This window comes from Halichondria panicea, chromosome 15, assembly GCF_963675165.1.
Source record: "Halichondria panicea chromosome 15, odHalPani1.1, whole genome shotgun sequence".
NCBI lineage: Eukaryota > Metazoa > Porifera > Demospongiae > Suberitida > Halichondriidae > Halichondria > Halichondria panicea.
Window position 1 is genome coordinate 3654686 of NC_087391.1, and position 23752 is coordinate 3678437.

The 23752-nt window shown below is 40.8% G+C and overlaps 4 protein-coding genes across 7 annotated transcripts; 3 read left to right on the forward strand and 1 right to left on the reverse strand.

Moving 5' to 3' along the window:
- Positions 1–233: 233 nt before the first annotated feature.
- LOC135349060 (V-type proton ATPase subunit D-like) lies at positions 234–2798 on the forward strand. Its single transcript, XM_064547534.1, has 10 exons — positions 234–420; positions 547–664; positions 927–1006; positions 1064–1131; positions 1204–1248; positions 1299–1402; positions 1455–1521; positions 2330–2408; positions 2469–2557; positions 2623–2798. Exons 1-10 carry the CDS (start codon positions 377–379, stop codon positions 2679–2681), a joined length of 753 nt encoding a protein of 250 aa, XP_064403604.1. The 5' UTR covers positions 234–376; the 3' UTR covers positions 2682–2798.
- Positions 2799–3505: 707 nt separating this feature from the next.
- On the forward strand, positions 3506–14184 carry LOC135349424 (uncharacterized). 4 transcript variants are annotated; one of them, XM_064547953.1, is made up of 26 exons: positions 3506–3650; positions 4487–4625; positions 4678–4748; positions 4819–4888; positions 5610–5725; positions 5810–5837; positions 6090–6176; positions 6382–7362; positions 7670–7796; positions 8051–8160; positions 8301–9546; positions 9645–9760; positions 10251–10331; positions 10403–10483; positions 10549–10782; positions 10911–10986; positions 11086–11171; positions 11383–11469; positions 11528–11659; positions 11927–11997; positions 12058–12116; positions 12207–12272; positions 12407–12580; positions 12734–12936; positions 13114–13278; positions 13846–14184. In XM_064547953.1, the coding sequence occupies exons 2-26, from the start codon at positions 4518–4520 to the stop codon at positions 14029–14031; spliced, it is 4761 nt and encodes a 1586-aa protein (XP_064404023.1). In that variant the 5' UTR covers positions 3506–3650; positions 4487–4517; the 3' UTR covers positions 14032–14184. The 4 variants fall into 4 exon arrangements, with proteins under 4 accessions (XP_064404023.1, XP_064404022.1, XP_064404024.1 ...); XM_064547952.1 differs by having other exon boundaries at positions 4503–4625; XM_064547954.1 differs by having other exon boundaries at positions 3512–3664; positions 4503–4625.
- Positions 14185–14296: 112 nt separating this feature from the next.
- LOC135349427 (protein sel-1 homolog 1-like) lies at positions 14297–19608 on the reverse strand. The gene is made up of 23 exons (XM_064547959.1): positions 19450–19608; positions 18976–19052; positions 18405–18458; positions 18274–18331; positions 18147–18222; positions 18000–18086; positions 17884–17937; positions 17772–17831; positions 17636–17717; positions 17440–17510; positions 17147–17230; positions 17026–17082; positions 16669–16737; positions 16533–16610; positions 16316–16378; positions 16172–16259; positions 15931–15996; positions 15745–15827; positions 15406–15571; positions 15270–15344; positions 14854–15026; positions 14585–14707; positions 14297–14520 (listed from the first exon to the last, which is right to left on the reverse strand). Exons 2-23 carry the CDS (start codon positions 19028–19030, stop codon positions 14389–14391), a joined length of 1854 nt encoding a protein of 617 aa, XP_064404029.1. The 5' UTR covers positions 19031–19052; positions 19450–19608; the 3' UTR covers positions 14297–14388.
- On the forward strand, positions 19579–23723 carry LOC135349428 (RNA polymerase II-associated factor 1 homolog). The gene is made up of 15 exons (XM_064547960.1): positions 19579–19706; positions 19838–19861; positions 19942–20037; positions 20176–20300; positions 20589–20655; positions 20903–21004; positions 21205–21253; positions 21304–21360; positions 21419–21487; positions 21686–21789; positions 22423–22539; positions 22965–23031; positions 23099–23160; positions 23262–23364; positions 23483–23723. The coding sequence occupies exons 1-15, from the start codon at positions 19672–19674 to the stop codon at positions 23654–23656; spliced, it is 1251 nt and encodes a 416-aa protein (XP_064404030.1). The 5' UTR covers positions 19579–19671; the 3' UTR covers positions 23657–23723.
- Positions 23724–23752: the final 29 nt, after the last annotated feature.

The following is a 23752-nucleotide window of genomic DNA, read 5'->3' on the forward strand; positions in this document are numbered from 1 at the left end:
ATTGAGCTGTAAGGTTTCCCACTTGAACGCAGCAATCTGATTGGGCTGCAAATTTCTTGCAGTGGGAACAAAACTGCTACATGTACTGATACCCAACCATGAGCGAAGCGTTGGTTGGACTCCGCCCAACTAGTACAGATCAGGGATTGGAGTAGATCTCAGTTCTTAGGTAATGATCGACATGTTAGGACAAAAGGTCCATGTTCAGAGGTCATGTTGTTCAATAAGGCAGAGAAAGAAATATTGAAATTTAAGTCACAAGGTACACGGTACACAGCCAAAAATCCATGTGAAGGAGGACTCTTCTCTGTCTAGTTGTCTTAATTTGTCATCATCAACGTAGATCTACAGCCAGTAAAAAAACAAAAGAGCAAACATGTCTGGGAAGGACGACAGGATCAATGTGTTTCCATCTAGAATGTAAGCTGATATTAAAAATTCTTTGCAACCGTACTTCAGTAATTTAGAGTATAGGTCTGGGTACTTCATATGAATTTGTGTATGCTGAATCTACATGCATGACTATCTTATTACTATAATGCCTAGGGCCTTGACGCTGATGAAAGCTCGACTGAAAGGAGCCCAAAAAGGCCACAGCTTATTGAAGAAGAAAGCCGATGCTCTCACACTTAGATTCAGAAACATTCTTGGGAAGATTATTGAGGTATAAAGTTTATAAATGGTCAAGTGTGTAAACAGAGATAAAAGTGGAAGTATACAGTCATGATAATTATTATGAAGATTGCTGTCCTATAAAGAACGGTTTTACTGATGCCCGTAGGCGCTCTTATGCTCTAATCGATTAGTATAGCATATACTAGCTGTGTCGTAGGGTGCTTTATGGGTATGCATAACTTCCTTTTGTTTATGCTTTTAGCTTAAAATTGAATGACAAGGTGTACAATAGACCCCTCAATTCTCAATAGACTAAAACACTCATGGGAGAGGTGATGAAGGAAGCTACATTTTCACTGGCTGAAGCAAAATTTGCCGCTGGTGACTTCAGGTGACGATTTTAACCGGCATGATTGTTTGGGAATATTATTTTTTCTCTCCTATGCAGTGAGATGATCTTACAGAATGTGGATAAGGCTAGGATAAGACTCAATACCAAGAAAGACAATGTAGCAGGTACAGTGTACTGTAAATTGGTAGAGGTGCCAAGTTAACTGTCACTGCCTCACTGGCCTCTGTTACATATAGGAGTGACCTTGCCTGTGTTTGAAGCGTTCACTGACGGATCTGACAGTAAGTTATTATTCTGCATATCCACTGTTCACATTGTCCATGATATACAGCATATGAACTGGCTGGACTGGCCAGAGGAGGACAGCAAGTATCAAACTGCAAAGAAGTGTTTGGAAAAGCTGTACGCCTCCTGGTTGAACTAGCCTCCCTTCAGGTATTCATCATAATACTTAGTTCTTATTGTGTAAGTATATATTTTTTAATAGACGGCTTTTGTGACACTGGATGAAGTTATCAAGGTCACCAACAGAAGAGTTAACGCTATAGAGCATGGTATGTTCATAGATTGAAAAGGAAGGGGATTGGAAACGAACATTTTTGCGTGAAACACTCCGCGTTATAGGGCGTGGCTAAAACTACAAAGGGATTATTTTATAGTCAGCATGCCCATTACCTGTCTTGGCTGCCATACAATGTGCTGTACATAGAAATGGTGAAATTGATCACTTTTAATGTTGAATATTCTAGAGAATATAGCTCTAAAAGGTCGACTAAGCAACGCAACCACTATCACTAAACAAATAAATGCTATAAAAGAAGGAATAGCCCTTACTATGAAATCGTGAGAGGTCAAGGCCCGTGGTGTGTCTAAAGCATACTAAAGCAGTTTGAAGGACTATACTGCAAACGTTTATGAACAGTAAAGCTTATCCATGGCATGAAACCATTCTATATAGCACTTAGATACATAATAACCAAGTCAAGTAATGTATTTTGCTGTTTAGGCTTCGCAGCAGGGAAAGAGAAAAGTTGACATGGAGTAATTCAAGCAAAAACTAAAAATAGAGTAAAGACAGCGGACTTAGACAAGTTAGAGCTTGTCAGTGGTGTAAACTTACTTCTCTAGAGTAACCTCCCAGCCTCTGAGTGATCGCTAGTGGATAGGAGAGCTAGAAACAGTTGAAATACAACCAGAGTACGGTCAAAACAAAAATAATCGCGAGCGCGAAATCATAACGCAGAGTGTTTCAACCATTTACACAGGGAGGCCTGGTCGTTTCCAATCCCCTTCCTTTTCAATCTACGGTATGTTGCATTGGGTGTGGTCATCTCTAACACATCTAATGAATGATTCATGCAGTGATTATCCCCAAAATTGCAAGAACATTGAGTTATATTTCAACAGAGCTAGATGAACGAGAAAGAGAGGAGTTTTATCGGTATAGGCATCAATTGCATGTGATCCCCACCTGTACTGATGTGTTGTTCCTTTTATGTAGTCTGAAGAAAATCCAAGAGAAGAAGAAAAAAATTAGGGCACTTAAAGAGATAGAAACAGTGGAAAGATTGGCTAAACTGAAAATTAAACGTAAGTGTATAAATGACCCCTCCGATTTAGCTGTAGAAATTTTAAATTTTGTAATTTTTTGATAGGTGAAACAGAAGCAAAAACTATTTTCGCAGCTGACAAGGATGAGGATATATTATTCTAGCAAGTGGCACTGCACTTATATTATAAATAGCTGTTATATATGTTTTAGAATTGTTTGTTGTTTGTCAATTCTGTACTTTTAGTGTGATTGATACATTAAGTTTAAAGTACCAAAGTACAGTGTGAATCAATATTATTCATCGGCAGGTACATAAACATGAATTATTTGATTGGGTGTCCACAGTCGTACTTTCCTCTGACAACTTTCACTCTCACGCCAGGTACGTCTTGAGTACGTCCACCCTCAATGAGGACAACATTGTGCTCTTGCAAAGTGTGCCCTTCTTTCGGAATAAATGCTGTTAACTCCTTCCCATTTGACAACCTCACTCGACAACACTTTCTTTGGGCAGAGTTTGGCTTCTTTGGCTTCCGAATAATTGTTTGTAACACTATTCCCTTCATCTGTGGTCTGCCTGTCAGAGGACCACGGCGTGGCTTCTTCGGGCTGATGGGACCCTTGCGAATGATCTGGTTAACAGTGCGACCAACTATCGAGCTTGTATGAACGGGTTGGCATTTCACCTTGACACAAGAAAATATATCTGAGAGGGGAAGATTGGAATAATTATGACAATAGGGTTTCAAATTGTAAAACACAGATCTATCATCTAGATATAGAGCCTACACAAACTGCCATGAATTAGACGATCGGTGAAAAGTCTTATATTTGAGAACATATCTCACAGAGCCACTGCATGAGACGAGATTCGGACTTGACTGTACTGTACTTAAATTATATAGGCTAAGGCCATGTGCAGAGCTAGCTAGCTAGGGCCTGGCAGAAGGTCAGAAGGTCATGCAAATAATGGGGGAGGGGCTCAAGTGCAAGTAGATCAAATTGCACAAAGTGCAGTATAGACTCCATTGTATATTAAACTACTAGATCTAGTCAAAGTAAAGCAAGCTCTCTTTGAATATGTGCTATTCGTAAGCCAATGCAGTCTGTTTCTTCAGCTTTACCTGCAAGGTAAGCTAGACTAGGTAAGCTGGTGTATTGAGTATTCAATGAATGAGCTAGGTCTATAAAATGTTCACTGAATTATTGCCTTTTGATGTTTGATGTAACCACAAGCCTAGAATATCACAACCTGTAGGTGTTGAGCTCATTATTAAGCCAAAATGTGGTGTCCCTATAGTTTTGAGTCATTTTGTTTCTGAGCTAAATCTACAATACCAAGACACCAAGACACCATTATTTTGCGGGTGAATAACCTTTGCAACGAGTTACATTTTCTGCTAATTTGACCCTTTGCAATCTAACTATTGCGTTCTCGCAAGTGTCATACCAGTACCAGTTTAGGTTTTTGCGATTTTTTAGCGATCAACCTTTGCAAAGTTCGTTTTGCTCGCACCCATTTGGTATGCTATTTTGCTTAGTATCTATTATACGCACCACATATTGTTGCTGCTGGAATCATAGATGCTGAAATATGATCATTGTTTTGAGTATAAAGTGTAACATGATGAAGGGTGTACACGAGATTGTGCATCCATTGAGCATTCTTTGCTATGTAGGTTGGCTTTTCAGCAATATAAGCCTCATTACCTCTCCCTACATAGTACATTGGTCATCATAACACAAGTCGTATATGTTTGATAAGTACCATGAGAAAGCTAGTGGCGTCAGTGGGGTGGGGAAAATGGGCCCGAATGTCAATAATAAACTAGAATGGTCGAATGGACCTCGTCCAACTTACAAGTTGAGTAATATCCATTCTCCAGTGAAATTAGTCCACAATGGATGCCCTTGCCCAATAGAACAGAATCATTTTCCTATTAGCTATAGAACATTTCTTTCAATAGCTTTTCTGAATTGTAGCCGTTCTCTTCTATCATGGACAAGAATCCTTCCCAGTTAAGGCGACATTTGAGCTTTCTACGGCTCCAATTAGATCATGTACCAACACAGGAACTATTATTGGCTGTTCGACAATGGATTGAAGTAAGTCTATTATATCAACTGAGTCTTACATGAGAATTTATGTTTGCTCTAGGGATGTACTGAAATTGTTTGTGAGGAAAAGACGCTTTGGGAATACTTGAAGGATGGTACAGTCCTCTGCAGGTGATTATTGTAGTCCTATTGTGGGGGATTTAATGATGGAGAGAATGTAATTGAGATTTTCCTTTATCAGAGCAATCCAAGCCATTCAACCTGGCCTTATTAAGCGAACCAACAAAATCAAAAGTCCGTTTGCATACAGGGTGAGTCACTGTGCTGGTATGTAAAGTTAAACTTTACAGTCATGCTAAGCTATTGAAGACTGGGTGTAATAATAATTATTATTGAGGGCGTCTCTTATTAGTATGATTGTTCATTTCCTGTATATAAGTGTATCTAGCATGTGTAGATAGTGATGTTTACCAGTAAGCTTTTTATGGCTGCAATATAAACTTAGTCTCTATTGTGCAAGTCAAGCTAACTCAAAACTGGAGTAGTAGATCTAGGCCTAAACCCTTCAATACAATCTGCTGGCCAGACTGTTGATTATCTACTAGACTACTACACTAAGTGAGTAAAGTTTTGTGATTATACTGACTAATCTAGCTAGCTAGCTATGATAAAAATGCAGCTTGAGTAGAGATCCAAACCTACTCTAGACCCCGATCTTGCCAGTGCATTCTTTATCTGCATTTGTGTATGCTGATAGTATATTATACTCTAATTTATTTATTACTGCACACGACTTAATTAAATATACAGATCTATCTAGAGCTATGCATTCCTAATACAGTTGTGGCTGGTAGGTGTTTGTGTATATTGTTAGCAACCAAGTACCCTGCCTCTGTGTTTGGGTATGCACTGCCAATTTTTCAATCCTGCAAATTGTTTGTATACGGTTACAAATTGTTTTCCTGTACTTGGTCTTGGCAAGTTTGCTGAATAGATTACACAAAATCGAAATGGGATTTTCTTTACTATTAGGAGAATATTTTGTTCTTTTTGGAAGCTTGTCACAAGCTAGGCTTAAAGGACTGTCACCTGTTTACACCAGAAGATTTGTGTGAGGACTACCGGAAAACCTCCAGTAAATCAAAAAGGTATGTTGTGAGTATCATGCACACCCCCCCCCCCCCACTGCTAATTTGTTCATTTCGTTTATTGTTCATTTTTTTCTTTTGCAGTAACTCTCAGGAGGCAAGGTTAAGAAAGGTAAGTGCTCAACTGCATTGTTTATTGTTCAGAAAGCATGCAGCCGCAGCCAGGTAGCATCCCAGACTATGAATAATTGTGTGTTGCGTTCATAGCTAGAATTATGCTTTAGGCTACAAAAGTGGTTACAAAGGCCCCACCTTGTTTGTATGTTGTCTACAACGTTTGTATACCACCCTCATATAGACAGTAGTGCTCTTCACTTGCTATGTCTTTACACAATGTATCTAAGTGACACTTGTTTATGATCAGGTATGTGAGTCACTCTACTACCTTGGGCTCAAGACTAAAGAACTACCAGATTACACTGGACCAACGCTACTCCCCTTCCCTGGCCAGGTACATTGTGTACACAACCAACCTGATGCAGAGGATGTGTAGCACACTTGACACATACTGTTATCTTAGTGCATTCCCACTTGAGACGGAATTTATTACCTCATTCCCCATCCTTAATTAGACGATACTATGTACTCAGATGGCCTTTTGAGTAATCACTTGGTATTTAGCACTCAATATTCACATGCTCCATCATTTATTCCAGACTAAAGACAGACGTGTGTGTAAGGGATTCTCATCGACCCAGAGCATACCATCATCTGTGTCACAATCAAGTTACACAAGAAACAAAGCTCCAAGAGCTATTAGGAAAGTACAGAGTGTTGTTAACCTGATTACTGGGACGAACGGCTCGAATCAAGAGTCTTTTGCTGAGGTTTTTTCTTTCTTCAACGGAAGAAAGCAGGGTGACACATCAGTGTGCTCACAGCAGTCCCTTTCTTCCCTTGATGAGACAGACCAATCTACGGCTGCTGATACGTCTAGCTTTCTACTAAACAAAGCCACATCCTTACAACACCTACACACTCACACTTCAGGTGGTAATCCATCACCATTAGATTATAGATCATTTGACTTTCCATCTTCGCCGAGCGAGGCCTCTACAGTTGTACACGGAGATCTGGAGCTGTCACAGTCTAGCGAAGGGAGAATGCCTTCCCATTCATTAAATTGTCATAGGTTTGAGTCGGTGAGCACAACCGCACACTCTCAGCCACATTCTACAGAAGATGATGTGTTTCTGAGCAACCCATTCTCACCAGTTCATCATCTCAGCAACGCACCAACTCAACCACGAATTGACCACACCGGTATTATCAATAGTGCCACCAGCAGTCAGGACACTCTAGCTGCCTTCTACGGATCACCAGAAAGAAATGCAACGTACGAATTCAGTCTGACACAAAAATCTGAAGATAGCTACCCAAGCTATAGCTTGGACCGCAGAAAGTACGCTCAACGACTGAAAACTGTGGAATCAGAGGAGTTCTTTACACAAGAAGTAAACAAAGATACATGTGATAGTGACGATACAGCCACCTTGGATACTGTAGCGGCACACATACCTGTAGTTAAAGACTCAAATCTTGCTGAAACAGAGCCAGTTGCCATACCTGTCACCACTCCCAGTGTTCCCCATCACAGTATACACATTGGGGGAGCAGAGTCACCCTCTTCATTTCAGGTGAAACATACACATACATTACATGCCACAGTTTGGTTTTAATCATGCATCCATCATTTAGCATAGATCTCTGAATAGACCTTTGCTATAATTATAAGCAACTTTCTTATTCAGCACTTACAAGCAAACGTACAAATAATCAGATGCTTGCTAGGTGCTGTAAATTGCACGTAAGAGTTGCATGCATGTCAGTAGTCCTGTATAGCTCTAGGTGGTGCACTTATTATAATGGTGGGGGGGTTAGCTGTATGTTGTGTATAATTACTGTTACTGTGAGTTAAAAATTATTTTTGTTGTGTATGTGCAGGATGCTCCTTCTAAAGATCCTGGTGTTCGAGAAGTGTCAGTTAGTCTTCTGCCTGGAGAGGAGCGTTTGGGACTAAATCTGGTCGAGGACTCGGATGGTACCCTCAGGGTCAAGGCCATTGGACCTGGTTAGTTATACACTACCTTGTGTGTTGAGTTTGCTTTGCATGAGTGACATATTCTACCTTGATAAATGAAAGGTAAATACTTTCCCAGCTCAATGATACTTCCGTCTTTTTTCAAGCTTTTCGTATAGCGTCCTAGGTCTGCTATTATGAGCAGGATGTGCATGTTCTGCGTAATGATTCAGAGGAATTGTACGTACATCAAACCCAGTACAAATACCAAATACACCCACAGCATATTTTGAAAATTCATTCAGGCACTGCTGCATCACGTGTGGACTTGCAATGTGACGATGAGCTGCTATCGGTGAACAGTACACCGCTTACCCACACACCACTCAACACAGCACTTGTTATCTTGCAAGAGGTACATGTATGTACTGTACTGCATAATAATATTATTGTATTGAGCAATGCACATTCCAAAGTATGGTATGTGTTACGTGTAGCTGGTTGGCTTCTATTGTGCCAACAAAATAATGATGTATGAATATTCGATTGTTGCAGGCCATGTTGACCGGGAGATTAATGCTGTGTATTCATCGGAGTGATATGGTTGTGGTCAAACAGCGACCCCAACACAAGTTATTGCGACCCCCTGACCTCTTGGATATGTCCAGAGTGACGTCTGATGCTCTACCCCACTCTCTTAACGCCACTACGATCCGTGTGGAGAGACAGGGAACACCTGATTTTATGAACAGTGTAGTACTAGAGGTGCTGAGCAGTCCTGATGAACCCAATGAAAGCAACCGAGAAATCCAAGTACCTATTGAGGCCGAGCTCACTGAAACAAAACCTTCTAAACCCATAACACACAGCAACAAGAATGTCCGACCACTCAGTGCCCCTACAAAGGCTCTAGCCGCAAGTATCGGCGTCCCTGCCCACAAGTCCAACACCCTACCCAATAAGAGTAACTCTCTCTTCAAAGTAGCCAAAGAACGTCAGACAGTTGAGAGGGAAAAAAGAACAGCCAATATTCACAGTAATTCTCAGATTCTTCTCAAGTATGCTCAGAATCGGCAGTCCTCACATAGCAGCAGTTCATTGCAGAGAGGCGGTCAATCCCCAATGCAACTAGACAAACTATTCGAATCAACTAATAGTCAACATAAGGTTGCTAGAGGAAGTGTGTCCCCCGAGCTCCTTTGTTCCCATCACTCTAGTTCCTCCATTACCAATGATGATTGCAGCTCCGCTTCAACCCCGCTCAACCTGCGTCACATCAGCATGGATGAGACACGTCTTGCTAGTGTCATACAGATGGACAACATTTGGAGACAAGTAGAGAGCGGAGATGATTCCCCAGGTCTTATTGTTCGGCACTCAAACTCAATACATTTCGATGAAGAAGAGGATGAATTGTTATTGACTACTGTATCTGGGAAAACTGAGCTTTTGCAAGATTCTATGGATAGCAGTTTGTCTCATCCACAAGCCTCGTTATCGCAGCTAGCAATGTCACCGACCTCTGCACCCATCACAACTCTCTCTACCCCCACATCCCTCACAATTTCCACACCCCTCACAATATCAACGTCTCTTATAACCTCTAGCCCCCTCATCACTTCCAGCCCCCTCACGACTTCCACACCCATTGCTGCCGCTATACAACCCCTCAAAACCTCCACACCCCTCGCAGGCCTCTCACTTATCACCAAATCAGCACCACTGTTGGACGATATCTCAGTAACTGTGGACGAGATCAGGGAAGATAAGCAAAGGTCTGCTTCTTTCAACAACAACAAAGGTATTTTTTAGGCGGTGTTGTTGTGTACACATTGCATGAACCGCTTTTACATATTTGTGATGATTGTTCGTTGTTGGTCACTCACTCTCTGCTTGCAGACATTGATTCTCTCCTGCTTACACTGAAGTCTTTGGCTCCTCATGAAGAGAACACTGATGACCTGAGAGTCTTGGAGAGTATGTTGAAATCACACAACTTCAAGAGGGCTAAAAAGGTGATTGTCATTGCATGCTCTAGAGCTGCTGATTAATTAACCCTTGGCCACGCCGCGGTAACAGGTTATAGTAGTCAGTCAGTCTGTCTGTCTGTTCTGTGTATGCTGAGTCTGCTCACATGGTTGCCATAATGCTGTGTTCATACCATAGATAGCCTCAAAATAACAAGTTAAATCAACAAAACTTCGTTATCAAATAAAAAGCTAAGAAGCTTGAACCTGTGTAGCTAGCTTCAGGCGGCTTTGATTCGAGACCCTTAGACTTAGTGTCTAGTCATGTGCATACGTACTCTATATACCGTGGAGCCCATCCATGTGAAAATTGTGAAACACCGTCTCTGGTCCTGGCCCCACTAACGCCGAGGGTTCTGCACTTTAGTGCTCTAGTTTGAATAGTTACACCACTTACATGTACTGTGTGACATGTACTGTGTGACATGTACTGTGTAACACTGATACTCATTCCCATACAATGTACATGTACATGTAGGTACATGATGAGATGCACCAGTTGCTTTCTAAGAGTGGCAGCAAACCTGTTATTGGACGCATTGTACCCACTACACAGATGGTAAGGGTCTCTAAGAGATGTGTGACCTATAAGTACTGCATGTATTATCATTTGTTTATGCTTTTTTACAGCTGAGGCAGTCACTACATGGCTCAGAGCATTGTGAAGGAGTGGAAGAACTGAGTACCCTTCTCAGAAATTCACACGTTCAAGTAAGTGTAGTTTATTGTGAGAAAGCCCGGAAGCAGCAGCTAATTTGATCACCTTCCCCTTTCAGGCCGTGCTGTTTTGTCATGACAAAGTGTCCACACGTGACCTCTATGTACCAGAAACAACCTTCCACAAAACTGCCCAAGATCCTGTAGACATTATTCTCAGTAGATCAGTGTGTCAATTTGACACTGCTCTCCAACCAAACAGCAGTCAGTTGCTGTTCCTGTCTAGAGACGTGCCCAGTGGACGCAAAGAGGGAGCCGTCATTGTTTTCCTGGAGAGAAGTAACAAGCCTTTGGTAAGGTTGGCCGTACATGGAGAAGCTTATGCAATATAGTAACCCGACAGATCTATATAACCTAGTTTTTTTACATCCCGAAGAAATAGTATGTGTATCTGTGGTGAAAGTTAGTACTTTCTCTCTAGGGTGTAACTATTTACAAGCAAGAGGACTCAGCTTTCATTGGCACGTTGATGAGAGGATTTGATGCGGAAGCAAGCAGTGAGTGTAATTATAGTCACTGTGCAAGTTACTTAGCCAATAGAACGTTCATTTCTCTGTGGCAATGCCTCAACTTTAGTGTTAACCACTCTGCTGCAGATGTGTTAAGGGAAGGAGATGAGTTGCTGGAAGTCAATGGAATGCCCATCTGGGACAAGACTACCGACCACATTGTTACTCTCATGGTGAGTCTTGCCAAAGTGTTTTTAAAACAATAATGATTATGTTGAGAGGAGAATTATCTTGTACACTTACACACTCTGCTTTGTATGATCACCTTGCTCTCTAAGTATTGGAGACTGTACGTGTCCTTGTTATGATAGTTATGCACAATAATTAACTTCCATTTCTATAAAGTAATGTATACTTACTTACGTGTCATTGTCAATTGTTCAGTCCCCAGGCAGAACAGAGGTAGGGGACATTCTCGTGCTCACCATCATACCCTTGCATGACGACAATGTGGACCTCGAGTATGAAACTGTAAGTTACACATAAGTACTCAAGAACAACTACGTATATATTTGCAATCGTATTCCAGAAATACATACGTGCCCACTTCAACTACAATGGGAGGTTGGATGAGGAGATTCCCTGCAAAGCTCTTGGTCTAGCATTCCAGAAAGGTGACATTCTAGAAATCAGCAATCAGGATGACCCCAGCTGGTGGCAGGTGAGTAGTGGCTATGATTATACAGTACAAACGTGCCTTGAGTAAGTAATGAAAGTGGCATCCCATATGTATTTGTTGATTGACACTAAACTAATTGTGCCGTTTCTCGTACATATTTGATTCTGATTATAGTTTAGTGTTATGTATATAATCATTGTTCCCATCTGCATTCACGGTTGCTGTAAGCTGTCTATAAAGGAGCAGTATGCTCCTCAGTCCTTATGTCTGTAGATGTCACTTTTTTAACTATTCTTGTTATTTCCCCAGGCTCGCAAGGTGTTTGATGACGGTGCTGAGTCCTTACCGGGACTACTTCCCTCTAGACACTTACAACAACAGTAAGTGACTGGTGGAGCAGAGGATTTAGTATGTTATCATGTATCTCTCATCATTTATAGACGTGAGGCTCTTGTTCGATCATATCCATTCAGTCATGCAGGGACTAAAACTAAGAGAGGTGAACTTGTATAGTACAGTGTGTGTATAGTATGTTTGTCACAAACAGTGTTACAGTTACTATAATAATGTTGTTCCCTATTGGACACAGGGCTTGGATCGATCTTCTCCAAGAAGAAGAAAAAGAAAGTCTATTACCAAAACACATCAACAAGCAGTAAGCACTATCATTATTCTTTTATACTCTCCTCCTCGTCACTCCTTCTGACTCCCTGTGAAGGCAGTGTTTTAGTATACCCACTATTTATCTATTCCAGTGATGTACCACTTCTAATTTTACTTTTTGTACAGATAGCGTTGGGGTAGGGGACGAGGTACCTACCTATGAAGAGGTGATCAGATTGGAGCCTGGTCAGAGCCCGTACAGACCAATAGTACTCATTGGCGCTCCACGAGTGGGCAGAAGAACTCTCATTCGAGAACTGATAAACTCTAATCCAGCCTCCTTCTCTACAGTTGTTTCCCGTGAGTATCCAACAACATTTATAGTAGTAGTGTGCCAGCTAGGTCAGTATTAATTTATTTGTTTTATACCAGGATTGTTCCCTTGTGATATGCTTAGGAGTATTTGTACTCTTGTAAACCCGCAAATTCGTGTAAGTAACCAACCCATCACAGATACAAGTCGCAACCCGAGATCTGGTGAGGCGGAGGGACAAGACTACTTCTTTGTCACGAGAGAGGAGTTTGAGAGTGACATGAATCGAGACAGATTCCTGGAGCATGGAGAGCTCAAGGGGGCATACTATGGCACCAGCTTCATGACCATCAAGAGAATCATGGAGTCCTATCAAATACCAATTCTTGATGTGCACCCTCAAGTGAGAATCATGTTTTTTCTACAGTAGTTACCCCAGCATAATATTGAGGGCAATAGTTTCATTGCTTGGGGCAAGAACATTCACGTACATATAGCTAGGGATCGAGGGAGTGTTCAGTTACTGAAATTTTAATACCTTTGTTACCGAGTGAAACCTATTTTTGTTTCATTTCTTCAGGCATTAAAGAAACTTCGATACTCTGGACTGCAGCCGTATGTGATTTTCATCGCTTCACCCAGATTAGAACGTTTGCAGCTCACTCGTCAGATAGTATCAGAGAAAGTGAAGAAGAACATAAGTGGTTCATCGGGTAGACTTGTAGATGAGGATTCACTCTACACAGTGAGTTATACATACAGGTATTTTGCTCTATATCATTATAGCTTGTATTAATAATTAGCGCTACGTGCTAGCTACTGTAAGTTCTTGAGATAGTATATACTCCACATATGCACTCAGACCCACACATTATTTACTAACTATCGTATTATTTACTAGAATGTTTTGTGCGTGAAAAACCTTTGCGACTGAGCAAAATCATGACACTATAATTATTATGCTATTTAACTTTGCGGTCTGGCAAAATTCGTAATGTCATACATGCGTGCAAATACATACTGGTATAGGTTTTGGCGATTTTTGCTAAGCAATCAACACTCGCAAAACTGCATATATCGATGTTCCCAAAACATTCTATTAATGCAGTATACCGTATAACGGGTACATTTGGCGAATGAGCTCGAGGTAATTCCAACTATCATTAAATAATTAATGCAGCATGGTCGAGACCTCGTGCTGTATATGTACTGGGAGAGTATCAAGCTAAAACTTAATTTTGGTGACCATCATCTTGATTCCCGAAATATTAATCGCCAAAATTAATAATAATAATTTTTTTCCTTCATCCAGGAACATGAGTTGCGGCAGATGTTAGAAGAAAGCTTACTAATTGAGAATCAATATGGGCACTATTTTGACTGGGTGATTGTGAACGATGACTTCCAAGTTGCCAGTGACATGTTGAAGGAGGTAGTTCGGAGAGTGGGGGAAGAGCCTCAATGGATACCAGCACTCTGGAAATACGATAGATACTAGACTTCATGTACATAACAATATAAATGGACTGCCAAGAATAATTTTTATTACGAACATTTTTTATCCCATCTTATCATTACCAATTTTTTTATCACCTCATAGTTACTTAACTGTGTACAATCTTCTGTTGTATAACTATTATTTTCATAAGCACCCAGTCTTAATTATAATTATGATGGGCTGCATTGAATTGTGGCCTAAAATATTATAATTATCTACAGTCATGATAATTATAACACAAAGCAAAATTGCCCGTAAATTTCAATTTTTGAAAGGCTTCATTGTAATATCCTCATGAGTGACTGCATGAATGAAATCAAGGTATAAAGATCAATATATGGAGTATACTAAAGTTCCCTAGTTGATATTATTTCTCCTCCAAATAAAAACCATTACTAACGTCCCTGTGAGCAAAGAGATGAGGTATACATCCCAGTTTGGGCCAAGCAACAAATTTAGATCACCGAGTGTAGATTGTAGATATAGTATCTGCAATGAATTGAAGAAAAGAATAAGTGCTTCACTTTGTTTTCAGTAATAATAGTGTACTTACATGTTTGTATGACTCCTGATAGTACATAAAGTTGAGCTTAAACAGTGCCAGTTTCACAGGGAAAATTGCTTCAGCAGAAGTTTCCGATGCCATGTCATAGAATCGCTTAGCAAGGTGGAAGTCCTAAAGAGCAAAAAACAGGCCATTTAATGCACAATTCATTTCCCTTTACAGCATTAAGGCGGGTTAACATTTAGGATAGCAATCATAATGAGACTTTGCAAAATAATATTGTTGACAGCCACACACAATTTTTACACTTTGCATACCTTCTCTAGTCCAAGTCCTTCCTGGTACATGTAGCCCAAGTTGAACATGGCTTGAGCACAAGTTTGCTTGTCACTGGCCATTCTGTACTGATGAGCTGCCACCTCATAGTTCACTGACGTTCCCTGACCGTAGTAGTAGTAATCTCCCAATTTCACTCTTGCTTCAGCATAACCTGAAGTGTGGAATCTCAAATAACTATAACAGTGCAGATTGAATGGATTGGGGACCATTTAATTATGTGTGTAAATGTTGAAATTTGAAATGGGTAGTCTATGGGTAGTCTGTACCTATTCTAAACCATCAGCCCTGTTACACTAAAAGCATATATCTCGATCCCAAAGGAATATGTTGTTAATTTGTGAATGTCCCTAGCACTAGGGTACATGTAGGCATGGTGACAACACTAGATAGTCACCTTGTGCTGCAGCTCTGTTCCAATACAGCAGTGCTCTCTTCAGCGTCTCGTTTTTCTCAACTAGTGCCTGTTCATCTGATAATACATATCACAGTGTTTACAATAATAATATTGTGGGAGCATTGTACACACAAACCTTGCTCCAGAATGAATGCCACATTACTCTCAGCCTCTTCTACTCCCAGCTCAGCAGCAATGAAGAATATCATCAGTGCATCGTCAATGTCACCATTCGTATACAGTTTGTCAGCCTCTGTGAACATTCTTGTCCAATGGCCCCTCTCAGAAACAGACTTAAACAGCTATAGGGAGTACAAAATAATACATGACACATCAACCTAGAATACACCCCAATCAGTATCAATTTAAAACACTAGTCGCTACAATTACGAAGCTACCGTCTAATGTATGTACACGTAGCCCCATAGGTAATAGTTCATTTAGTGACTGCATAGTGTACACTACGCATATTCACCTCGACGGCATAATTGCAGTTTCTCTTAACACCGATCCCTTCAGCATTCATTTCTCCTAAGCTGTACATAGCTCTTAGGTGACCTACAATAATCGACGTTAACATACAGGGAAATATTATATGCATGTTAAGAAGGTTAGCTATATAGTTATGTGTCTTTAATTAGCAATGGTGCAGTATACTTGCCGCCATGAGAAGCGAGCTGAAAGTATCTCAAAGCTTTCCCCTGATCTCTGGGCAATCCAAAACCATCTGCAAGTTCATACGTAGTACACACAGTTACATACACTTTCGAATCAGGGAAAACAAATTATATATTCATGACATTAATTTTGTCACCTGTAGAGTGGAAGACACACTCAAAATAACAATTATTGTGCAACTACATGATAGTACCATTCAATAGACACACAACACTCCCACATACTGAAGTTCATGTATCCAATGTAGTACTGTCCTTCGGCCGAGCCTCGATCAAGTGCCTGCTGAAAGTAGTGCAGTGCCTTGGTGTAGCTCTAAAATGTATACAAGTGAAACACTCACGGCAATTCACAGCATTCAATACTCATACCATTTCAACTCCCATTCCATGCAAATACAGCATTCCCATTCCACTGAATCCATCTCCATTTCTCTGGAATGGACGTAACACCATACACAGTAACAGCAAGTGACTCGATAATTAGGAATGAAAATGTTACTGACATGATTCATACACACTCTACACATAACGAAGCATGCCTCGTTTTCATCATACACAGTCAAGCACCATACTTGTTTGCACAAACCATATCAATTGCTCTCTGAAAGTAAGTCTTGGCAGTGGAATAGTCCCTAGGTAGATCTTCACTCCCCTCAGCATACATCTAATGCAGAACTACATATCGTAACAGACTATAGCTGTGACACAATGGGAAGCCTGACCTTTCCTATCATGGTGAATGCAGCAGGGACTCCGTCTTTGGCAGCTTGTTGGAAAAACTTCAGAGCCATCTGCGTACGTACACAGAACCAATACACTACGTGTCAGAGTGCATTGTTGCAATTGTCATTCCCTCCTATGAACTAGCTACTGGGGTTCTTCTACTCATAGTTTTCCAAAGATACGATTTAGTCTCAAGGCTGGATATCCTAATAGCGGCTCTTATAGCTTAGACCTAGAAGGCAAAGGATATTTATATTAACCTGTAACAGTGTGTAAACAACCCATATGAGGTTCTAGCCCAGCTTGTCAATTCTTACGGTACTAACAACTTTTCCAGCATGCATCCGGCAACAAACCTGATAGCTTTTCTGCACACCTCCTGACCCGAGCATGTAGAACATGCCAATCATCATCTGCAAGTGTGAATAAGGGAAGTAGTACCAATGGTGCTAACAGAGTAGATTCTGGACACTGTACCTGGGCACCAGCGTTTCCACTGTCAGCAAAGACTTGATGGTACTGGATCATCTCATCCTCACTCACTGCATAGACACTACCACTCTGCCGAGAAAAAGAATTGCTTTGTACCACTTGCATAAGAGATCACTAGACTAGTTAACATTTACTACCAGTCAAAATATAAGCCATATATGTACTAGTATTTTGGCTACAAACGCTTTTAATCAGTTTGTGCTTGACCTGAAAGCTGTTAAATAGAATCCCCAAAAGAAAACAGGCACTGTTAAGCTCAATACAAGTGTACAACTCACCTCCTCTTCCGTCATAATTCTGATTTTGGACACCATCTGTCCACCGGTTATATGAGACGACTCACTCACAACTGCACAGCACATACAATCAGTAATTAATTGCATTATACAGTGCTTTGAAACCAAATTCTACAGGATATAAAAATACTGCGCCTAAAGACTTCCTCTGAGCAATATTTCCAAGAGGTCTACAAACCTTTCTTAGCTGCCTTGTAATAATACAACAGAGCACTCTCACAGCTCTGAACAACTCCAATGCCCATTAGAGAGCGGTAGCCCTGGGAAACCAAGCTAAGTACATGCAGCTCATAGAAACAATCATACCACCATACCATTATCATCTGAGCAAAGTGATCACCCCCCAGAGCCGCAAACACATAATTTAAGACTGCCTGCATGTGACAGTATAAAGTTTCCCTTAAGAGCACTCTGACCTGTACGTACCTTAGCTTGATTAGAGTTTACACCAGTACCTAAAGAATACATTAGACCCAGTCCCTACAATAATAGAGAGAGTACGAGGTAAAATCATAATTATAATTATGTTGCATTATATTAACCTGTTGTCCACTGGCTGAACCTTTGTCTGCCAATTCAGTGAAAATCTCAAATGCTCGAGTGAAATTACGCTCCAAGCCACGGCCAAGCTACAAGTAACACAGCACAAAAACCAATCAAATGTATGTACCGTGCACACCTCCACTTACAATGTGACCGTAAGCTAATAATGTCTGTGCTTGTGGATCTTCATTGAGAGTTGCTTGTTTCAAGATATCGTACCCCCTATAAATGGTAGATGATCTAAACGACACAGCAAATAGAGGTCACACTTACTGGGTCTTGGACTTTAAACTAATCTGTGAGATCAACCTAGCGCCTTCTGCTAGTAGACCTGTGACGACAATAATTATTAGTTAGATGGCATCATTGAGACTCAAACTAAACGTGGTGTATCAGAAACTTGCCTTCTGAGTTTTCTTCACTATTTGATAAGTCAGTGTCATCCGCAAACACACCAACTACACAGAGTAGTGAGATAGATAACACTCACACATGCACCAACATACATGTAGTGTAGTACTCTTAAGACACATAAATTATAGTGTACATGTATGTAGTAATAATTTCGTGAGGATCAAATACTAGTGGTAACAGTGAAACTTGCTAATATTTTAGTGACTACGTACATGTACTTGCATTCAAGAACACATAAAAGCAATCACTAAACTGGGCCACCTCTTTTATTGATACCACATTTTAACAAAGGCTTACAATACTGGTAATTTTCGTGGGGCAAAATATTCGTGGTTTTCGTGGTTGGAGGTCTGACCACGAATATTTTACCCACGAATGAAGCGACCTTGCCTACCTTTACCTACAATCCAAGCAGCAACCACGAAAATATTATCCACGAAATGTCTCAATATTGCTGAACCACGAATATTTTGTCCCCCGAAAATTACCCGCTATTATACGGTACAATCAACCAGGTTTCACTGTACGCAAATGTTGATATCTACACGCTACAGTTCTGACCTTGCAGGTAACCGAGGACAATCACTGAGATTAGCAACAAAGAGGGTAACTTCATAATCTTTGCTTCAGCTGTCCACCTATAGTTAGAAACGACTAAAATTAATACAAACAATAGTGGGTGGAGACAAAAGCCTAAACAATATTAATATCAAATTCAATGATGCAAGCAGTTCGTATACCTATATGAACATGATCAGGAATGCACTCCTAAACACGATCTACATGTATAATCGAATCCAGGCTCAACCATTAATTCTAAATAGATGTTTAATTAGAATAGGTTCTCATAAAAGGCACACAAATTGAAGTGCTTTGTAATGTACCCTGTTTCCATTCAGTTAGGATATGCCCATGGTATAACTGTGTAATTCTATAACTGTGTAATTCTCTCTGATATTAATTTTGTGATGATTGAAATCACAATGGTGTCACCTTACAAGGAGTTAGATCCAGTTACTATCTCAGTGAACTTACCACTCAATAAAATTACATTCATTTGACTTTCATAAGCCCTTTTAGCCAGTTGTTGACGTGGCAGAGCCGAAAGCAGAGGAGCTGGTGCTGGAACAGGCAATGGTTATCGGTTAGGTAAAGATCGTTACGAGAATAATTATTCTCGTAAGGATCTTTTTATGTAGTGATATTTACCAACACAGTACAGAACACTGAGGGGAGAAAATCAACAGAGAGTTGAAAATGCCTACCACAGTAGAAACTGCACAAAAAAAGAAGTGAGTAAAATAGAAACACTTCCATAAGAACATGTCCGTCCACCTATTAGATCTAGTCTTTTTCGTCTCGCACCACATTCCCACAATTTACAAACTAGTGTGCCCATGATCGATTGTTTTTGATTTTGCAGATCTCACAAACCGTCTGGTTCCAAGTACGTAAGAACCGTTCACATTTAATCTTTCGTAATTGTATGGGGCTGTACGATTTTTTTTAAATTGATCATGTCTGTAGAAATTTGGACCTCCTCTGCTCTGTCAAGTACAAGAACACTCTTCCAGACATTCCGTTTGATGCCAAGTTCCTCAGCTATCCCTTCGACTCACAAAGGTCCGCAAGGAAGTCACCCACAAAGATTAGGCTAATTATCTGATCAAGCCTTGAGGTTACACACCTGAGTGCACATAAGTGTCTTATTAAGTAGATTAGCTTGGAAGCCATTGTGCTAATGATGGTTGTTTTTCTCAGGTTTATACAGTACAATCCTACCAGCTTGGAGCGTAGTCACAAGCACGACCTACTCACTGAGGTGGATCTAGGCGTCCCTATTGACCTCATCTTACCCGACACTTACCCCAGCCACGGCCTCGATGGCAAGTGTAGTGGAACCTCCTAATATACAGTACAAATATACTTACAACCACTAGGGCATACAGCAAAGGATGTTCTAGTAGCGCCTCAGGCTTTCTTTGGTATAAGTTGCTACAAAATAAGTCTGCTGGCCCTGTGTTAGTATTTTAATACCGTGGACTTCTTGACATGAGAGATATTGATTGTTTGTTTTGTAGAGTATCGATTGTAAAGAGGTTGAATTCTCTTGAGAATAGTATTGGCTATGTGATGACAGTGGTTGTGTGATGACAGTGTCTATTTGTTTGCAGCTGTGTTGGACCCTGCTGACGAGGCACTTCTTGAGGATGAGGTGGTCCAGCAACCAGAGTCAAAACGGTACGTCTATACAGTGCTAGTACATTCACCCTCAAGGTATGCTTGTGTTTGATTATGGTGTTTTGGGGTCAATCATTACTTTTGGTTGTACTTTTGGTTTAGTGGCTTGCGCGCCAAATGAAACGACCGGTATACCGTACTTCAAAAAGCCAGATTAGCAAGAGTCTACTGTATATGCACTCACCTGTCAGCGTTATTTAGCAATGACATAATTATACTTAATGCCCCACCCCCACCCACCCACCAGTGCCAAGCAGCATGCCAAAAGTGTGTCTTGGCTGAGGAGGACAGAGTATATCTCCACTGAGTTTGCCAGGCCTCACTCAGCAGCTGATGGAGCGGAGACAAAGTGAGCCAGCACATAATAATATTATTAAACACTAAGATTTTGTGCACTAAGATTTTGTGCATGTATAGAATTAGCATGTACACGCATGCTGATACACAATATGTGTACATGCAGCTATACTTATTTATGGCTGTAATATATTTCAAAGTCAGTCCATGTAGAAAGTCACCGTATTTTAGGGATTAATACTCATCATACAGAGTTGGATACAATGTCAAAAAGAAGCTCCAAGGAATGGATGTTTACAAGGTACTTGGAATTGAATATGATCAGCTCTTCAATTTATAACCTAACTCCAGGATAGAGCGAGTCAAATAGCAGCTATTGAGGCCACCTTTGAGGCTGCCAAGCAACCGGTGAGTCAGTGACGTGCAGCTGTTAGTCATTGTCCTCGCCCCCACACTCCTCTGATAGATCACGAAGCATTACAGCAAACGAGGAGTAGAAGCCAAAGAAGTGCTACCCCTATTCCCTGACTTTGAGGTTTGTACAATGTAGTAGTTGTGTTGAAATATTTTTCATTAATTATTATCTTCGTCTTCCTATCAGTAAACTAATGCATCGTGGTACATGTACTGTAGTTTAACTATTCCTGCCTCTCCCACTCTCTCTCTCTCCCACTCTCTCTCTCTCTCTCTCTCTCTCTCTCTCTCTCTCTCTCTCCCTCCCTCACTCTTGCAGTTGTGGAAGTTACCATTTGCACAAGTGCTGTATGACACTGACCCTGCCAATTCTGGTAGGCCAGAGCAGAAACAAGTGGAAGAGATGTCACAAGCCATGATCAGGTAACAGTTTAGCAGGTTAATTGGTACACTCCCTCTAGTGAGCAATTGATATATGTCTGAAGAATCTGTAGAATTGACATCTGATATGATGGTCGCTTTGCCCTTAGGAACTAGCTGTAATATGATCTGCTTAACGCTATGCAAATCAGTGTGCTATTAGTGTATTAAGGCGCCCTTGGAAATCAAATTTTAGCCCATGGATATACATCATTGCACATAATTATGTAGCACCAATTGTATACATGTACATGTTTTTTTACGTATAGTCTAGCTTTCAAACGTAATTGTTGTTTAGTGGTGACTTATAATAGCAGTGACTAAGTTAACAGTTCCATTTAGTGACTGCGTGATCCACACCTTTTAGAAATAAAAGGTGGCTCACTTTTAGTAAGTTTTAAGAACCAGGATGCACAAAGCATGGTGGCCTGTGTTGGGTCAGGGGGGGGGAGGGTACCCCTGAAGATTGCTACTGGTGCCTTTTAGCCCCTATCAGCATACTGCAGTACTAGGTCGGATTGTGGTGATATGGTCATCCCCACTGGTCTAGATTAGACCCTGAATTTACAATCTGCACATTACAACTGTGTGTTCAAAATTCTACATTTGATATTAAGTGCACCCATGTGTGTGCAGAGGGATGATGGATGAGAACAATGAGCAGTTTGTGGCGTACTTCCTGCCCACCCCTGATACCCTAGTCAAGAGGAGAGAGGACAATCAACTGGGACTAGACTATCAGGACGAGGCAGAGTGAGTGTGTGTGTCGGGTTTGGGCAGTGTATTACTGGGTTTGGTTGTTGCCACATTCTTTCTAAGCTGATGCTTTCGCAACATTTTACAGTCAATGTATACAGTACATTGTTGGTTTGATTTTGACTTTGCTTGCAGAATTTTTGCTGATTGTATTGCCAGCTCAGTTGTTGTGGTGTTTGGTCAACAGTTTTGATGCTTATTCACTAGTACTGTTTATAATCATGTGAATGGCACAAGTACTAACTATTGCTAATTGCATGCTAGCAATTCACGTACACTGGGTAGAGTCTCGCGTTTGAAACCCAGTGTACAGTAGTACATGACATGTACATGGTAACTGCACCTATTGTTTATTGAGTGTTTGTGATCCGACAGGTTAGCCCCAGCTATACTATGTTACTTTCCTTCTCACCCATCACTAGGTACGAGTATAAGCTTACTAAGGAATATAACTGGAATGTAAAGAATAAAGCTAGTAAAGGATATGAGGTGGGTGTTGCAGTGCTATCATTTAATTTTACGCAACAGTATGTTTAAAAACTCATGCTTTCTCTAGGAAACCTATTTCTTTGTCACTCGTCCTGAACAAGGGGTCTTTTACAATGAGATAGAAACAAGGTACATTGTTGTAACATAATCTGAATAGTTACAAAGTCAACGATCGGTGAGGTTTCAATGTCAGAATCAATGTCAGTAATGTGTTTACAAACTTATTGTAGGGTCAGATTGAGCAAGCGACGTGGTAAATCTGCCAAATCTGCCATGAATTCGAAGTTAGTCGTCAAACACAGAGAGCTTGTGGAGGATGAAGTAATGGCTCAGGTAAAATTTCTACAAAAATATTGTGGAAGCAATTAATTAACTGAAGTCTGCCTATACGTCAGAAATTGAACCCTAGAGTAGCTGCTTTTACACATTACTATTTTCCCTGTGTCTCCAGGAGTCTCGACTGACCCAGCTGGAGGCAGCAGTACCAGAGGAGGACTGGGAGGAAGCTGCGTCGGAGGAGGAGACAGAAGGAGGTGACGATGATGGCAGTGAAGGTACTGAAGAGGAGGCAGAAAACCAGAATGACTTTGAGCAAGCTTTTGGGAGTGGGGAGGACGATGATTGATAATTATTTGCAATCTTGTTATTGTGTCAACACAAACCATAGAAAAGGACATCAACGTCAACATCAACGTCATTTATAGATTGGGGGGGGGGGGGG

What these genes read in the sequence shown, in the direction of transcription:
- LOC135349427 (XM_064547959.1), bottom strand. Translation starts at nt 19,030, where the DNA reads ATGAAGTTACCCTCTTTGTTGCTAATCTCAGTGATTGTCCTCGGTTAC. An exon ending in GTGGAAACGCTGGTGCCCAG is followed by an intron (nt 17,083 to 17,146) that starts GTACAGTGTCCA and finishes TCACACTTGCAG; the next exon opens with ATGATGATTGGCATGTTCTA. An exon ending in GTGTGCAGAAAAGCTATCAG is followed by an intron (nt 16,738 to 17,025) that starts GTTTGTTGCCGG and finishes GTACGTACGCAG; the next exon opens with ATGGCTCTGAAGTTTTTCCA.
- LOC135349428 (XM_064547960.1), top strand. Translation starts at nt 19,672, where the DNA reads ATGCCTACCACAGTAGAAACTGCACAAAAAAAGAA. An exon ending in CACAAACCGTCTGGTTCCAA is followed by an intron (nt 19,862 to 19,941) that starts GTACGTAAGAAC and finishes TCATGTCTGTAG; the next exon opens with AAATTTGGACCTCCTCTGCT. An exon ending in AGGATGAAGTAATGGCTCAG is followed by an intron (nt 23,365 to 23,482) that starts GTAAAATTTCTA and finishes CTGTGTCTCCAG; the next exon opens with GAGTCTCGACTGACCCAGCT.
- LOC135349060 (XM_064547534.1), top strand. Translation starts at nt 377, where the DNA reads ATGTCTGGGAAGGACGACAGGATCAATGTGTTTCCATCTAGAAT. An exon ending in TTCTTGGGAAGATTATTGAG is followed by an intron (nt 665 to 926) that starts GTATAAAGTTTA and finishes AATTCTCAATAG; the next exon opens with ACTAAAACACTCATGGGAGA. An exon ending in CAAGAAAGACAATGTAGCAG is followed by an intron (nt 1,132 to 1,203) that starts GTACAGTGTACT and finishes TGTTACATATAG; the next exon opens with GAGTGACCTTGCCTGTGTTT.
- LOC135349424 (XM_064547953.1), top strand. Translation starts at nt 4,518, where the DNA reads ATGGACAAGAATCCTTCCCAGTTAAGGCGACATTTGAGCTTTCTACGG. An exon ending in GATGGTACAGTCCTCTGCAG is followed by an intron (nt 4,749 to 4,818) that starts GTGATTATTGTA and finishes TTCCTTTATCAG; the next exon opens with AGCAATCCAAGCCATTCAAC. An exon ending in ACCACATTGTTACTCTCATG is followed by an intron (nt 11,172 to 11,382) that starts GTGAGTCTTGCC and finishes TCAATTGTTCAG; the next exon opens with TCCCCAGGCAGAACAGAGGT.